Source organism: Amblyomma mixtum, chromosome 1, assembly GCF_055824585.1.
Source record: "Amblyomma mixtum isolate Tamu chromosome 1, ASM5582458v1, whole genome shotgun sequence".
Lineage (NCBI taxonomy): Eukaryota > Metazoa > Arthropoda > Arachnida > Ixodida > Ixodidae > Amblyomma > Amblyomma mixtum.
The window spans coordinates 137,324,930-137,343,079 of NC_143012.1; the positions used below are offsets into that span (position 1 = coordinate 137,324,930).

Below are 18,150 nucleotides of genomic sequence, written 5' to 3' on the forward strand. Positions count from 1 at the left end.
ACATCATCAACACGTTCCGTGCAGCGTTTCTGTCGCGTTTAATCGTGGGTTGCCTATGCAAACATCGAGCTACCGAATTCGCTGGGTACGCGTTGCATGTGAAAGCACTGTGCGAAAATCGCACTGCGGCGTCACCGACTAGGCCGACTATTTTCGTTCTAGTCGCAGCAAGCATGTGTAACGCCCCTTAAGCGCTAGTCTTACGTTTATAATGAGGCTGCAATGAACACCTTTTAGAGCAGAGAAATTTAATTTTAAACAAGCAAGTGGCGGCGGCTCCATGGCACGCCGTGTCCTCGCAGACAGCGGGTCACGCTTCAAGGAAAGTGTCAGTATCCGTTGGGCCGTTCTTGCTGGCAGCGGGGTCGCAGGCGGCCCTACAAGCGTCCCGAGTGCTGAACCGGTTCGCTCCGGCCAAGCAGCGGCGGGACGCCTCGGCTGCTGCCACCGTCGGAAGGCAGCGGAGTGAGTGGCCCCGGCCGAAGTCGGTGGCGAAGAACGGAAACCTGAGCTGCCGGGAGCTGCAGGTTGCTGCGGCAGGCGTCCGGCAGGAGGCGTCGTGCCGCCGCAAGCAGTTGTCCTGGCAGCGGCCTACGGTGGCGAACACCTGGCCACTCGGGCACTTGCCCGAAGGGAAGTGCCAGAGGCGGCAGCCACGGCCGTCGAAAAACCACAGGTTGCTGCCGTTTATCACGTCCTCCCTGCACGGAACCCATTGATTTCACCCAGAGCAGCCGTCACTTCTCTCAGGTCGGAAAAGGATGGGTACGTTACCAAGAGGTGACGGCCCAAATTCGTAGACTGGCCCAGTAAAGACAACTTGGCGATATTTTAAGGCGGAAGCCTTTAATGCCCCATTGTTGTGAGCAGGAGTTGTCGACAGAAATGTCACGCTTTTCAATTGGCCGAAATGGTCATAACGTCACTGTGCGCGAATTTCAAACGGGGCCAATTGTACTTTGACCATGTAACCATGCAACCAATTCAAGGGGTGGTGATATTTCATTTAGCGTGAAGTGGTTTCATTACACTGTAGAGGGGGTTACAAAAAAACCGATACAGATTTTTGTACCAACTATCTTCTACGTGGGCCATCTTTCCAGCATTTAAAGAAAGCCAGCGAAGTAGGAAAAGAACCACGTGGTTGCGCAACCGTATTGTAGCGCTGTCATCCGCGTTCGTAATGAAAGATGCCAGCGCGCTGACAGTCTCGAAGTGAACGGCCGACGCCGCCCTTAGCAAGTTCGTCAGCACATTATTCGTGAATGTGGAAAGCGTGCGGCGCGATCTGCGATAAGTGATAGGTAAGCCACCGGTAGCCAATTGAGACGGGTCTTCTATTGAGACATCGCGCAGACAAAAAAAAAAGGAACGCAACGGAGAGAAGTCATGTATTTTAAGGCAGCCTACGTTGTTTTTCAAAAAATAATTCAGGGGGCACTTTGACTGTGTAAAGTGCGTAGAGGCGAAAGCGTTTTCCGCGCCACTTTGACTGCTTCTGTGGCACTGGTGGCGTCACATGTAATTGAGTACTAATTACTAAGTGATGACAAATCACCAATTAATGGTTAATTACTGATTAATGCCTGAATACTAATTAACTGCTAATTAATGGCGCTTAAGTTTCGCCTTTAGGAGTGGAACGCGACAGCGTGTTGTAGTGCTGCGAGGCAGTCCAGGGAACGCCACCACTCGTTCGGCGCGATGCGTTTCCCTTTGAACGCATCACTTTTTGAGGAAAGGAAATGGCGCAGTAATTGTCATTTTGGTGGACACCAGAACCGCACCGTAGAGGAAGGGAGGAAGTGGGAGTGAAAGAAGAAAGACAAAGATGGGCCGTAATGAAGAAAATGGAAATTGTATTTGAGGAAAGGAAATTGCGCAGTAACGGTCTCACATATCTCGGTGGACACGCGTCAAAATTCAGGGGGGCACTTTTTTGACCTAAAGTGTGGTCACTGATAAGCTTCACCTCTAAGTGGAACGCGACAGCGTCTTGCAACGCTGCCAGGGACTCCATAGAACGCCATCAACGCTGCCAGGGAGTCCATAGAACGCCATTGCCCATTCGGTGCTACGCCTCGCTCGTCGGTAAATTGGTTTTTGAGGAAAGGAAATGTATCTGTATCTCATATATCGGTGGACACCTAAACCTCGCCGGAAGGGAAGGCAGGAGGATGGGAGTGAACGAAGACACCGTATTCACTAGATGCGCCTTTGTTCATTCCAAGCCATCGAATAAAGAAAAAAAAAAAGCTGGCATGGCGGAGTGGATAGCATGCTCGTCTCGCACGCCGAAGACCGGGGTTCGATTCCCGAGCTCGACCAATTTCCTACTCGATTTTATTTATTTATATGGCCTGACTAGAAAAGTTAATTAGGCTAATTGGGTAATTAAGCAATTGATTAAGCTCAGTCCCACTTACTTGGAGCATCACTACGTGATCCCTTAAATTAGTTGCATGGTTACTAGCCAAAGTACAATTTGCATTGCTGGGAAGGGGTTTATTTTTGGGACGTGTTACAAAGGACCATAAAGAAAGAGCTACCACTTGACACGCACGGAATTCGCTATTTAAGCACTGATAGTGACGATGGGGCACCTTTTGATCTCATAATGCTCTTGGGCCTCCATTGTATATTGCCACGTATCATTGTAGCGTCCGTTCGTTCGCGCAAGGCCGCAGAAAAGGGGTGTTATCATTTTTGTTCGTGACGCGAGAAGCGAGCGGACTAATCTCGATTGTTCACAGCCATGATCAGCTGCATCTACGTGTTTCTAGATTACTCTAGTTGACCTCGACCTGTTATCTCGAAGTTTCCTTGCCGGCTTTAAATTGAGCGATGCCGCGAGCGGCGGGCATTCTTAGTTCGACGACTGATGAGCACGTTTGTTGCTTACGCCGCCGCCGAGTGATTCAGTTCTCTTTGCGGGCGCAAGTCAGCCCAAATAAAGAGCTTCGTTTCCATGTCTTCTTGGTGTCTTCCTGACCGCTGGACTGCCGTCACTACAACGTGACAATATGGCGCTCCAGAATCCACTGTATATGGCGCTCCAGAATGGCACCCAACACGGCTAGGGAATTCTGTGACACGGGATACGTGTCCGGACTTAACCTTCACTCGCAACATTCGACACGCAGACTGGCTCAACACCGAGGAGACCCTCGGTAGCGACCACTGCATCCTTAACACTACACTACGCACACGACCCCTCAAGCGTCCCAGAACACAAGCCCGTATCCCAGATTGGACGAAATTCAGGCAAAATTTTCACACACTTGATAATACACCCATTACGGAGCAAGGATACCGGGCATGGTCCCAGCAGCTGCTGACACACCTTTGCTCGCATGAAACTCAGATCCAGCTCTCAGAGGCGGTCACGGACGTGGATAACCACCTTCTACACCTCTGGGAAGCCCGTCGCAGCATCGTCCGCCGTTGGCGGCGCCAGAAACATAACAGAAAGCTTAAAGCTCGAATTGCCGAGCTTACCCAGAAAGCGGCAGAGTACGCGGCCCAACTCGCCGACTCCAACTGGGTGGATAGATGTAACACGGCCGCGCGACAAATGTCCAGCCGCAACACGTGGCGTCTCTTTCGAGCCATAATCGACCGAACCCAAACACGAACAGAAACACAAAAACATTTGCAGCGAGCCATGCATGCTTTCCCTGGCAACACAACTCAACTGGCACAGAAACGTCGGGACCAGTATCTGTGTACAGCCCAAGACGCAAGTGGATCTGCGTACTCTTATGCAGGCAAGGAGAACACGGAGCTGGATCAACCTTTCCAGCTCCATGATCTGCGGGCGGCCCTCGCCAAAATGAAACGGGGCACTGCGCCAGGGAGGGATAAGGTCACCGTCAAGCTTTTGACGAACCTGCCCGACTTGGCATACCTGTCCCTCCTCGCCTACATCAATGCAATTTGGCGCGGGGACACCCCCCTTCCAATTGACTGGAAAACGGCTCTGGTCACTTTCATCCCTAAAACAGGGAAACCAGTTGACACAGATAACCTCCGCCCCATCTCTCTCACCTCTTGTGTGGGCAAACTCATGGAGACGATATGCGGGATCGGTTATCTGCATATCTTGAACACAAACATGTATTTGCGAGCACCATGTTCGGATTCCGCCCACACAGATCCGCACAGGATGTCCTCCTGCAACTTAATCGGGAAGTCCTTGACCCCCTAGAATGCCCCCATAATGACCGGGTAGTACTCGCCTTGGATCTCAAAGGGGCATTTGACAATGTAATACACGAGATCATACTCACTAACCTAAGTCAGACCGACTGTGACCTCAACACATTCAGATACATATGCCAATTTTTAATGGATCGTCAATCCTACATCCGCATCCAAGATAGAGAGCATGGTCCTTACCTACTCGGCACGCGGGGAACCCCCCAAGGGGCGGTACTTTCCCCGCTGCTCTTCAATCTGGCTATGATGCACCTGCCGGACCAACTGAATAGTGTCGCCGGCGTGCAGCACGCCCTGTACGCCGATGACATAACCATATGGGCCACGCAGGGCAGCACAGGAGACATTGAAACAAGCCTGCAAACAGCGGCGACGATAGTAGACCGCTACGCCCGCCGCTGCGGTCTTCAATGTTCCCCTCAAAAATCGGAATTTGTGCACCTCCGCCCCTCACTGAAGTGCGCAACTAAAATCTCTCTTTCTCTTGAGAGTGGTCACATACGCGAAAGTGACGAGATACGGGTACTAGGACTCTACATCCACAAACACAGACGGCCAGACACTACATTGGCCAAACTCCGAAAGGTGGGGGACCAGGTGGGCCGTATGGTTTGCCGGGTTTCCAACAAACGCGGGGGGTTACGAAGTAAGGATGCCGTGCGGCTGGCAAACGCCTTTGTAACCAGTCGAATTCTCTATTCGACTCCTTATCTCCACCTACGGAAACAAGAGGAGGATGCGCTTGAGGTCATCCTTCGCAAAATTATTAAGCGTGCCCTTGACCTCCCCATCACAACTTCAAACAGCCGGCTTATGGCTCTTGGGGTAGTGAATACTTTCCGGGAGCTCCGGGAGGCGCACCTTACAAACCAGTACACGCGCTTGTCGCTAACGGAGTCGGGTCGCCGCCTTCTTGCTCGACTCCATATCCAACACACCCCTCCAATGGAAGACAGGTTTCGCATCCCAGAACTGTGGAGACGTGCCCTCCACGTGCGGCCTCTTCCAGCAAACATGTCACACGAAGACCATAATGGTCGGCGCCTGGCACGAGCGCAAGCGCTAGCCCGACATTATGGCAACAAAACAGGTGTATACTACGTGGACGCCTCCGGTCCTCACCACGGGGGATGGTACACGGCCGCGGTAGTTCACAACAGCAACACAGTTAATGGCCTCAGCTTCAGAGCCAGAAGTGCAACACAAGCAGAAGAGGTCGCAATTGCTCTCGCGGCCTCACATTCCGATTCAAAATACATAAATTGAATTGAAGAAAATAGCGCCAGAGCATGCAGACCACGAAAAGACAAGGACGAGACACAAAGCGCTATATTGAAACCAGGCAGCGCCTTTATATGGCGAAGTTTCACTGAAAAAGAGGGAGGAGGGCAGGAAAGGTAAAGATATCAAAGCGACCATCACAGCGAGCACACATGAGGAAGCGGCACACATGAGGAAGCGGTAGCGGTAAAGGGGCCTGTCGGAACGTCGAACAAGGCTGCACTCCCTTCCTAGCCTATCGAATATATCAAAATTGCATACGGGATACGGACCCCGCACACCGTTACCTCACATGGGCCCCTGCTCATCAGGGGATGGCAGGAAACGAGGCAGCAGACGCAGCCGCCCGCGCGCTCTCTCACCGGGCTGTTTTCTCCTCCCCATCCGATCAGGAACCCGATTTTAATCCGGTGTATACATTCAAAGATATTACAACATATTATCAAAATTGTCATCGCCTTTACCCTAGCCCATGTAAAGGCCTGAAGAAGGCGGATGAGCGGCTCCTTCTCCGCCTTCTCACCAATACATTACTGTGCCCGGCAGCGCTAAAACATTTTGACCCCTCCTTTAGCGGCAGCTGCCCACACTGTAGTGCAGTGTCTTCTGACACTTATCACATGGTGTGGGCCTGCCCCTCCAACCCCGCTATTCCCCCCATCCCCAACCCAACCCGGGAGGACTGGGAGGCGACCCTGCTCGGCTGCCACGACTTACAGGCCCAACAAGCCTTAGTCGGGCGCGCCCGGGCGGCGGCCACCGCCACTGGGGTCCCATACTAGGGACCTCCACCTAGTGTTTGTAAGCATCGGTCCCTTACGGGCTGATCCAAGCATACCTCCTGTCCTTTCTTAATAAATGTTTTCACCACCACCACCACCTCCAGAATGGCAGGCTACCATTGTGACAAAGACGCACGACCGGCCCGAATTTATTTTCGATAAAGCATGGACTGGTTTCTTGCAATCCAAAAAGCAGCTGCGGAGCCTCCCGAGTGGCTCTCAAGACTAGAGCCGTTGTGTATGTTGCGGGAATTTTAAGCTGACGAAGCCAGTCTCGCGCTGGCTGACGACGACAGTGTCGTATGTATATAGCGTTATGTGTATTTTTGTTGTGCAATTTCATGAGCCAAAGCCAGGCAATAAAGAAAAAAAAAAGCTGGCATGGCGGAGTGGATAGCATGCTCGTCTCGCACTCCGAAGACCGGGGCTCGATTCCCGAGCTCGACCAATTTCCTACACGATTTTATTTATTTATATGGCCTGACTAGAAAAGTTAATTAGGCTAGTTGGGTAATTAAGCAATTGACTAAGCTCAGTCCCACTTACTTGGAGCATCACACGTGATCCTTTAAATTAGTTGCATGGTTACTAGCCAAAGTACAATTGGCCCCGTTTGAAATTCGCGCACTGTGAGGTTACCACCGTTTCGACCAATTGAAAAGCGTGACATTTCTGTCGACAACTGCTGCTTACAACGCTGAGACATTAAAGGCTTTCGTAACAATTTTGCAGCTCGTCGAACAAGAGTGGCAACCGCTCACTTGGGCACGTTCAGCGCGCACGTTTAGTTCCTTAAAAACACGTTGGAGAGCGTTGAAATGTGGTAGATCATGAGCGTAGTCACGTGTTTTTCTTTTTTTCATATTTTGCAGGCTTTCGTTAAATGCCGGAAAATAAAGCCCACGTAGGAGGTACGTTGCTACAAGAGGCTGCATCGCTACTTTCTTAAAGCCCTCTAAGCTTAACGAACTGCACATGAGCCTAAATTGAATAGTTGAAATTTTGCACAATTATACTTAGCTAAATAAGTAATCAATAAAAATTTGAAAATACTCTGCTGAGTGCGATCGCCTCAGCCGCGCAAAGAATTCAGGGGGAATTTTGGCTCTCTAAAGTGCTGCAAGGGGAACGCGTTTTCTGTCGAACTGTTTATTTATTTTTTATTTTTATAATCGTTACTTTTCTTTGTTTTTAATTTTTAGTTTGTTGTTTAGTTTATTTTTAGTTTTTGTTCCTTTTCAGTTTGTATTTTTTTTTTAATTTCTTCACTCTTTACTCTCATTTATAGCACCCATGCATTCACTAGATGTGCCTTAATTCATGCATAACCCTGAGCCTTCGTGGCGGAGTGGTAGCGACTCCACTTCAAATGACAAAGGCCCTGGTTCTATTCCCAGCTTCGACACCGACCGTTTTTTATTGCGAAAGCAATACTTCTCCCAAGAACGGCCTTTCGCGTAGCGGCGGCCACTTGGCACGTTTGGCCTTTAGAATGACCCCTGACGTCATACCATGCCTAGTGACGTCACAGCGTGACGTCATACCAGGAGCCAGAGACGGGCTATCAACTCGGCTCGTCGGGTAACGGCGGCCGCTTGGCACGGCGCGCCGCGCTCCTCCCGCTAGAGGCTTTGCATATGCAGTATAAAACACTTGCTTTCGCAACCTACCAGGCTTAACCAAAGCTAAGCCTTCGACAATTGTTTTAAGTAATGACGCCGAAACACGGACACACTTGCTAACATTACTCGGTCACGACAGTATTAGGCATTAAAGGCTTTCGCCTTAAAATATCTTTTCATCCATAGACCTCAAATCAGGATATTGGCGAATCGAGGTTGATGAACGGGAATGAGAAAAAAATTCAGGGGGGCACTTTGTCGACCTAAAGTGCGGGGAGGCGAAAGCCTTAAGCGCGGTGTTGCTGATTGTGTCACCGATGTGTGGTTAAGACGTTAAGCTTTGCCTCTAAGAGTGAGACGCGACAGTGTCTTGCAACGCTGCCAAGGAGTCTACAGAACACCATCGCCCAGTCGGCTCTACGCCTTGCTCGACGGTAAATTGGTTTTTGAAGAAAGGAAATGTATCTCTCTCGCATATCACGGTGGACACCTGAACCTCGCCGTAAGGGAAGGGAGGAAGATGGGAGTGAACGAAAACGCCGTATTAGCTACACGCGCCTTTGTTCATTCCAAACCATCGAGCTGGCATGGCGGAGTGGTTACCGTGCCCGCATCGCACTCCGGAGACCCCGTTCAATTCCCCAACTCGGCCAATTTCCTACTCAGTTTTATTTATTAAGGCGAAAGACTTTAATGCCTCGTACTGTCGTGACCAAGACGCGTTAGCAAATGTGTCCGCGTTTCGGGTGCATGCCTTATATGGGCATATACCAATCAATATCCAATCGATACTTATTAGGGTGCAATAGAAAGACATCGGGACATCATATAAAGAAATTTCATGATTATATCATTGTACTTAATGACTAAATGACTAATTTGTAATTAGTAGTACTCAAGAAGTGGCATGTGGACTGTGCACTGCGCCTGTACTTTAACTAACACTAATTAGTGTAGTAGTTAAGGTGGCGTTAACTATCACTAACTAGTATCACGAAATGTGCAAATCCTGCTTAACTATCATTCACCATCAAAATAAACGTTTCTAGACGTTTCATACACATTGTGTCCAACATTCTAGAGGGTTCCAACACTTGACGGGTGAGTGACAGGACATGATGCATGGCATTCGAAAAATGGTAAAGGCCAAATAGCCTAATTATCGTTTATAGTCAGACCAGATGAATAAATAAAGCCTCCTCATCCCAGCTCTTCTGGCTCGGAGACTAACCAGCCGCGTCTGCGATTCAGGGAAATAATAACGCATTATAGCGACAACCACCGCCTTTTCCCGGCCCATGCAAAGGGGCTGAGTAAGACGGAGGAGCGAACTTTGAGGCGCCTGCAGACAGGTACTCTACTCTGTCCTGCAATCTTAAAGCATTACGATCCTAACACGGATGGGCGATGCCCCCACTTTGGGGAGACCTGTGATATCTTCCACATGGTGTGGGCATGTACTCAAAATCCCCACCTCCCCCCTTCCTCTACCCCTTCCAGAGAGGCATGGGAGACTGCCCTCCTCAACTGCTCCTCGCTTGAGTCCCAAAGGGCTCTGGTGAAACGGGCGAGAGACGGGGCCTGGTCATGCGGTGTCCCGGACTAGGGACGCCGACCATGTAGCGGGGCCACTCTGTGGCTCCCAAACTCTATTTCAGCAATTAAAAGTTTTCACCCCCACCACCACCGAGATGTCAGACAGTTACTGCGTAATTTATTTACTTTGTAACCCAAATTTCAAAGCCAATTTAGACGCAAGTGCTGTGTTTTTCTCCTGTGGATTGGAGACGTTCTTTTTGCGGCTTGTTTAAGAATAAACACTTCGCTGGCTCCAATGTGCACAAACATGAATGATGCTAATTGTTTATTACAGCGCAAGAAAGGCCCCATGATTAAGGTGGAAGCAATATGAAAAGGACCACGTGAGCTCGTGGCGATAAAAGTCAATCACGCCAACCAGGCTGTTCTAAACACTGGAGGCATGCCCTGTCATGCTTTTGTGCTGTCTGCTTAAGAAAGCGGTGTGGCAGCAGTTCGGTTATTGAAGCCGGAGGCATTCTTCATACTCTTATAAAAATTGGACTACGGCCACGAAGAGGCGTGCCCTGACTTCTCAGGACAGCCAGAGTAACGCAATCGGCCCCCATCGCATCCGCTCATGTGTTCCCTATCACTTTGCTTCTACAGGTGCTACACGACTGAGTTAAATGCCAGAATTGTTGTATCTTTACCTGCCGCACGTAGACAAAAAAGCCGTGCGGAAACACCTGCCGGGAGGGCTGCCGATGCGGACGCACTGCCGCGAGCATCCCAGTGCGGTCGCGAACCGGTTGGGGCCGCGGATGCAAACCTCGGCCCCGTTCTGGCGTCCTAAGGGAACGCAGGCGTTGGTCGCAGCGTCAAAGAAGAACTCACGCCGGGGCTCCAAGCAGAACTTGTAGAAGACCCGGCGACAGCGGTCGCTCGCCTGCAGGGAACGGGCGATTCAACAAGGTGAGATGAGCGCAGGACCTTTTGCCGCCACGTTTCGAGACCACCAGCTTGGAGTGCGGAGAGGACACAACTTGGCGAGCGAGCGAAGGCTGGAAATATTTGCTTGTAACAGCTTCCTTTTTCTATAACAGAAAAGATTTCTGCTGTGGAATCCTATGGGTTTCCCCCTTTCAAAGTATACGCTCCGAGCAGTCACCTTACTGACCTCCTCACATCATGAGGCTATAGGATCTATTAAAATCGGTGTGGTTTCTGTATCTGTGAGGTCAAAAGTTTTGTTTTTTAAGTAGTTGCTGTCATTCTCGTGTCCGGTTAATCCCCTCTGAAAAACAGATTATTGAAAGCCGGAGTACTATGAGAGTTTTCATAGGTACAGATGTGCAGTAACTATTATTCCAGAGAGCTATTAATCAAATAATGGCTGTAGAGCTCTGTTTTCCAGCACCCAGCATTAATGATAATGAATTTTTATGGAATAAGAGCCCTTGTGACCATAGAGCGCCATAGTGAAAGATGTTTTATTGCGAAAGCAATACTACTCGCACTTTCAAGACTTCGCGTGACCCGGCCGCAGTTACGTTTGACCTTTAGCGGAGTGAATATGGGCGACCAACTCGATTCTTTAGATAGCCCGGCTGCAGTTACGCCGCGCCGCGCACCTGTGGCGCTACTACCGCTGTGACGTCATACCAGCTGTATATTATGTTTTATTTCTCTCAGTCGCAACAACATCAAAAACAAAATATAAAAAAAATACCGAAGACACTTTGAGTCGTCGCGCAGCGGCGGCCGGTAGCCACGGGTGACCTGCAGACGCGGCGCACTGCGTTCCTTCTGTTGGAGGCGCTGCGCTTTTTCTTTCGCAACCTACCAGGCTTTATTTATTTATTTATTTATGATACCCTCAGGGCCATTACGGCATTACAGAGGGGAGTGGTTACAAAAATGAATTTTAACAAAAAGGAGTTAATTAAACAGGCAAAGTACAAACATGACTACTACACATACACTGTTAGCTAAGGCTTTCAGGGAAGGAAAAAAAAACAATAACACACTATAAAATACATCCCAGTTAAACAATGTTAGCTATGACATTCTTGAATAAATGATGATCGGTGATGGTGGCCATCGAAGAAGGAAGGTGATTTCACTCATTCGATGTGCGCGGTAGGAATGACTGAAAAAAAGTTTGTTCTGCAGAAAGGGATGCCAACCTTATGAATGTGATCTAGTCTTGATGATACGTACTGAGGGGGTGAGATAAATTCGGTATGAAACTGCGGGTGATAGAATAACTTGTGAAAAAGGGAAAGGCGAAAAATTTTGCGACGTGATGATAAGGATGGTAAGTTAAGGCTAGATTTCATGGCACTGATGCTTGCTGTTCTGGTATAGTTAGAAAGAATGAAGCGAGTAGAGTTATTCTGAACCATTTCCAAAGATTGTGTCAGGTTTGTTAGGCCGGGATCCCAGAACTAAAGCTAGGCCCCCACTAATTTTTTCGTCTAAAGGTGGGGTCAAAGACCCATTTCCCAAGCAATACACAATCCAAACAAGCCGAGCACAAGACCAGGTTAAAGCTAGTATGCATTTATTATAACTGGGGATCGAACCTGGCACCTCTCGCATGCAAGGGGAATGCTCAAACAACTAGGCCACCACAGCGGAAGTAGCCAGCATTAAAAGCGGTGTTTCCACTCGTCGCTAATGTTCATCTGAGCGCCCGAACTCACAGATGTGTGATTTCAAACATGATCCAGAAACCGCTTCGACTAGCGTTAAAGTTGAACAGGTAGCATGCCGGTGAAGGCGATTTTCTTCTCATTCCTAGAATTGCGCGGTATAAAATATCGCTTCTTCGTACTGCGCACTCCTGAATGCTGTCATATTTTTTGTGCTTTCGATTTTCGCCCGAAAGAGAATCACTTTGAAGAGACTGACCGCTGACAAAAGTATATACTGAGATTATGAAGGAAACGAAGAGATCTTGCCTCACACTGCAAGAACTGACCACCGCAAGTGTCATAGTGCGGTCGAACCTTGCCATTATCGGTGTATCCCCCACGCGACCACATCTCGTTAAATATTACTCATTGTTAAGTGTGCAATGTTTTAGCCAGCGATGCAGCGATGGCGTAGAGATAGAACATCCGCCTCGCATGTGAGAACCGGGGTTTGAATCCCGGTGCCACGCTATTCTCCAGCGGGTTAAAAAAGAAGGTCCCCGCCTGTCGATGGAATTGCATAACCAGGCCTGGAGTGCGGCCTGATCTCTGTGACCACAACTGACAACGCACTCCCTCACCAGGGCAGGATTTTTCCACCCTGGCGTAGTGCTTGGTCACAACCTTCTATGAACAAACCGATAAACCCTCGGCCCTCAGTCGTCAGCCGCTGCGGAGAAAATGACCAAGGCGGGTCAGACCTGTGACGCAGCGGTCGGTGCTAACAATCTCTGGCTCCGAACAGGCCGCCATTTGAAATTGAACCTGACAACGTTCAACGCTGGAACCTCATCCAGTGCGGCTAGCCTAGCAGTGCTGTTCGAGGAAATAGCTGGTACTGAATGCAGTGTAATAGTGCTTAGTGAGGTTAGGAGAATAGATGCCTAAACAATACTAAGGGGTGGACACGTACTATGCTATCGTGGATTAGTGGACAGACGAGAAGTAGGTGTGGGGTTCCTTATGAATCAGGATATAGCTGGCAACATAGAGGAACTTGATAGTATTAACTAGGGGGTGGGCAGATACCGTAAGTAGCCACAATAAGAGGTACAAGCTGAAGGTGGGGCAGGCCTACGCGCCTACATCAAGCCATGACGACGAGATTGTTGAAAGCTTCTATGAAGACGTGGAATCGGCAACGAACAAAAAAAATCACAACACACTGTACTAATGGGCGACTTCAATGCGAAGTTGGGCCGGAGACCAAGTGGTAGGCGACTATGGGATAGGCTTCCTCCTCTATAATTAGTTGTGTCATTGTATTTTAGTTATCCTGTGGTACTTTCGGCCAAACGAGCAGAAGAGTTATTGTGTCCTGCCCCCCCCCCCCCCCTGCAATTATGCCTTCGGGCGCGGCAGGTCTCTGTAATAAATAAATAAATAGTAACAGTGGACAATTATTAGTAGACTTCGAAGAAAGAAATAATTTACGGATCATGAATACCTTCCTCCGGAAACGAGAAACAGGAATTGGGCGTGGAAGAGCACCGACGGTGAGACTAAAATGAGATAGACTTCATACTATGCGCTCACCCTGGCATCGTAGAGGATGTGGAAATCCTCGGATAGGTGCGTTGTAACGACCGGATAATTGTAAGGTCTCGGGTGAGCTTAGATATGAATATGTACACGGAAAAAACTAGTGAATGGGAGACCAATAACCAGTTCATAGAAAGAGGGAAAGTAGAGCAAATAAGGATATCGCTGCAGAACAAATATTCGGCTCTAACTGAGGAAGACGATTTTAATGTTCAAACAATGAGCGATAATATCACAGCTATCATTACGGAGTGTGCAGTAGAAGTAGGTGGTAGGATGGTTCGACAGGATACCGCCGAGCTATCTCAGGCGACAAAAAATATCATTGAGAAACGCCAAAGCAAGAAAGCGTCTAACCCTACGAATGGAATGGAACTGGCAGAGACATCAAAGTTAATAAATAAGCGCAAGGTAGACGACATAAGGAAGTTTCACACGAAGAAAATAAAGCATGCTCTAAAGAACGGATGCAGCCTCAAAGCAGTGAAGAGGGCACTAGGCATACGTAAAAACCAAATGTATGCCTTTAGAGACAGACAGGGCAACGTCATTAGCAATACAGAAAAGGTAGTTAAAATAGCCGAAGCGTTCTACACAAATTGATACAGTAGCCTATGTAATGAGAGCGGTAATGAGAAAGGCAGTAGCCCACAGCAATGGGACACCCCGCCAGTAAAGAAAGAGGAGGTAAAGAGGGCCTCAGTAGCAATGGAAAGGGGAAAAGCAGCAGGTGAGGATCAGGTCATCATCATCATCATCATTTATTTTCCCTTAAGGACCCCTACGTGGGGCAATGCATAAGGGGGGAGCAAAAAAAACGAAATCACGAACAAGAGGAACATTTCAAATATAAAAGTGAAGAAGGCAAAACAATTGTTAAAAGAGCATTGCAAAATGAAAAAGGGAACAATCACAGGTACACTGTGGCCATCACGCTATATATACAGGAGGAAAACGGGAACACAGATTAGCAGAGAAGGGTTCACCAATGTAACATGTGCAGAGGTGGTACTGAAAAGTGTCGGGCATTGCACTGTAAGTGCGGTAAGGAAAAAAGATGAGATAAAAGCAGGGTTTTGAATTTAATTGGATCGCGCTCAGTTAAACTACCTCAGGCAGCTCATTCCACTGTTCAATGGCGGATGGCATGAAGGATTTTTGAAAGGCATTGGTGGAACTATGTAAACGCTGTAGGCTCAGACTGTTAAAAAGACAACGAGATGTTCTATTGGGAGGGAGTAGAAGTGTGCAGTGCAATTGAGGAAAACTGTAGTATAACTTGTGGAAAAGGCAGAGTTGGGAAATTTTACGGCGAAAAGACAGTGGCGGTATGTCGAGCGATGATTTTATGCCAGAAACACTAGTTCTGCGATCGTAACATGAAGTAATAAATCGGGCTGCACGACTTTGAACTGATTCTAATGCTTCAATTAAGTATGACTTCAGGTATGACTTCAATTAGGTGACAGCAGATTTGTTGAAGAATGGAGGAGAGATTATGTTAGAAAAACTAGGCACCCTGTATACGCAATGCCTTGTGACCTCCAGCGCACCAGAAGCTTATAAGAACGGTAAAATTATCCTGATTCACAAGAAAGGAGACGCCATGGCCCTGAAAAATTATAGGCCGATCTGCATACTGTCCCTTGCCTACATGGTATTTACAAAGGTAATCGCAAATAGAACCAAGACAACCTTAGACGTAAATCAACCAAATGATCCGGCAGGCATTCGTAAATGATACACTACATTATACCATAATCACACTATCAATCAGGTGGTAGAGAAATGCGCAGAATATAACCAACCCCTATATATAACATTCATTCATTTCAGAAAAGCATTTTACACAGCGGAGTTTTACGCCGCCATGCAGGCATTGCGGAATCAGGGTGTAGAAGAGTCTTATGTGAAAATACTGGAAGATATCTGTAAAGGCTGCACAGCTACCATAGTATTTCATAAAGTGAACAGTAAAATTCCAATAAGGAAAGGTGTCAGGGAGGGAGACACGATCTCGAGAATGCTATTCACCGCCTGTTTGCAGGTGGTGTTCCGAGGTTTGGATTGGAAAGAGTTGGGGATAGGAGTTAATGGAGAATACCTGAGTAATCTGCGATTGGCTGATGACATTTCCTTGCTAAGTGACTCAGGAGATGAACCAAAGCTTGTAATGTTCAACAGTCTCGCAAGGGAACAGCAGTTCACAACTGATAGCGAGGTGCTGGAATTGGTAAGGGAATGTAGTGGTCACTGATCCGGATCATGAAAGGGAAAGAACTAGAAGAATAAAAATGGAACGGAGCGCATACGGCAGGTTCTCTGAGATCATGAATGGCAGACTGCCAATATCCCTCAAAAGAAAAGTACATAACAGCTTTATCTTACCGGTACTCACCTACGGAGCAGAAACGTGGAAGTTAACGAAAAGGGTTCAGCTTGAGGACAACGCAGCGAGCTAAACGCGGGTTAATGACATCCTAGACGAAATGAAACGGAAGAATTTGGCTTGGGCAGTGCATGTAATGCGAAGGCAAGATAAACGCTTGTCCTTAGGGGTAACGGAGGGGATTCCACGAGAAGGCAAGCGCAGAAGGGGGCGGCAGAAAGTTGGGTATGCCTACGAGATTAAGAAGTTTGCGGGGACCCGATGACCGCAGGTGGCAAAGAAAAGGGTTAATTGGAGAGACATGAGAGAGGCTTTGGCCCTGCAGTGGGCATAGTCAGTCTGATGAGGATGATGATGACGACAATGCTTTTCACTTTCAGGAGTGCCGTCATATTTAATTACTTCGAGCGAACATGTGTAGGTATGTCTTCCCTTGGCGTTCTGCTGGAGTTTAACGTAGAGGAGAGCGCCCTGCTTCCCAGCGGCACACGCTTCATCGCTAAGTCGAGGGTAACGAAGTAATCTAAGAAGTTGTGCATAAGTAACCAGTAGCCAGTATTTACCTAGAAAGAGAGGTTGCGCTTAACTCGACCACAGGAGCAACGCAGTTGACAGGAGCATGATCATTCATCATCATCGTCAGCGTCACTACGTCCAATGCAGGGCAAATGCTCTAAATAGGCCGTTATTGACCTCCATATAACCATATCTTAAGCCAACCCGGCAACCTATATCCTCAAACTTAACCTCATCCGCCCACCTTAATTTGACAACCCTCTTCTGCCTGCCCTCGCTTAGAGTCCACTCCAATACTTAACGAGAGCAAGAGTTACCTTGCTTTGGTATTACATGCCCTTGTTATTTAGAACTTCGCGATTTTCTGCCGAAAACACGTTCAGTATTACTCATGTTAAAGTACCGGCCCAACGATTCCTGTTACCGGACATGAATCCTTCACGATGAGTTTGAGTAAATCTTGATGGGGCGTAATGGCTGACTTCTAACCGGAACCACGGCGTAAAACTGCTGCGCATTAAGGCGCGAATAAAATCTAGCGCTTGAACGACATCGTGTTGCCGTCTCGTTGACCGGCTTGTCGCTCAGCGCGGACAGGAGTGCTCACCGACCTAAGAGGGCAGCCGAACTGTCATTGTCAAATGGCCGGGGGAAGAGATCATGGATGGTAGGATAAGTAAACCCTACATTTAGCTAATCGTCATATTCAGCGGTCCCGGGAACGTACTGCAGGAGAAAGGGGGACAATGGCGCGGGACTGCAAGCGACGCTCGTGCCTTTGCAGAAATGGCTCGATCTTATGGCGGGTAAAGCAGTGTGGCTTATTGCGGAAATTGCTCCTATAAGCGGCCAGTCATTTGTCCCCACCAGCCTCGCCTGCGAGGCGATAGTGGGGCCGACGCTGAGATTGAATAGCCAGCTGCCTGCGTCTCTAAGTCGCCTCTCTTCAAGAGCTGGGATATCTTCTCCGGAGCCACCGGTAGCCCGAGACGCTGGCGTGGCGCCGATGGAAGTCCTTCTTCAGCGTCACCTCAGCGGTCCAGGTCTTAGCGTTGGCGCTGGAATCAGGGTTTCGGAGCGTAATTTTTCTGCATTCGGTTCGGGTTCACAACTTTCTTGTTGAGTTCCAGGTTCGGAACCGGCGCAACATTCCATTCTGGTTGGAACCACATCGAACCGCTTCAAATGGGCTCAGGGCAAAAATTCTGAACGCAGATGGGTCTTTTGTCAGACTGTTATGTCGTTTACTTTCCCATAAAAAGTGCAGTTTTTTTTTTGCGATACGTTTTGTTTTGCCCCCTTTAGTTTACTGTCCGCGGCAAAAAAACAAACAAAAACAGGAATTGGCGGCAAGAGCTGAAAAAACAAATTAACGAAGAGTTACCGTAGATCGGCTAAGTCTACGCTAGAATCCATCTGTTGACGGACATAAGGCGAATGGGTTTCTTGCCACTGAGGTGGCTCAGTGGTTATGATGCTCTAGCGGTTATGGTGGTCGGCTGCTGAGCCGAAAGACATGGGTTAGATCCCGGCCGATGGAGTCGAATTTTGTGGAGGCGAAATTCTAGAAGCCCGTGTACTGT

General features: G+C 48.5%; 1 protein-coding gene across 1 annotated transcript in view; it reads right to left on the reverse strand.

Annotated features, from left to right (window-relative positions):
* Positions 1-310: 310 nt before the first annotated feature.
* Positions 311-18,150, reverse strand: part of LOC149367707 (uncharacterized) — a 40,424-nt gene continuing 22,584 nt past the window's right edge. The window contains exons 3-4 of the mRNA XM_089567395.1: positions 10,135-10,370; positions 311-701 (exon numbers count right to left, since the gene is read on the reverse strand). Coding sequence (XP_089423521.1) covers positions 311-701; positions 10,135-10,370 — 627 coding nt within the window. The remainder of the gene's footprint in view (positions 702-10,134; positions 10,371-18,150) is intronic.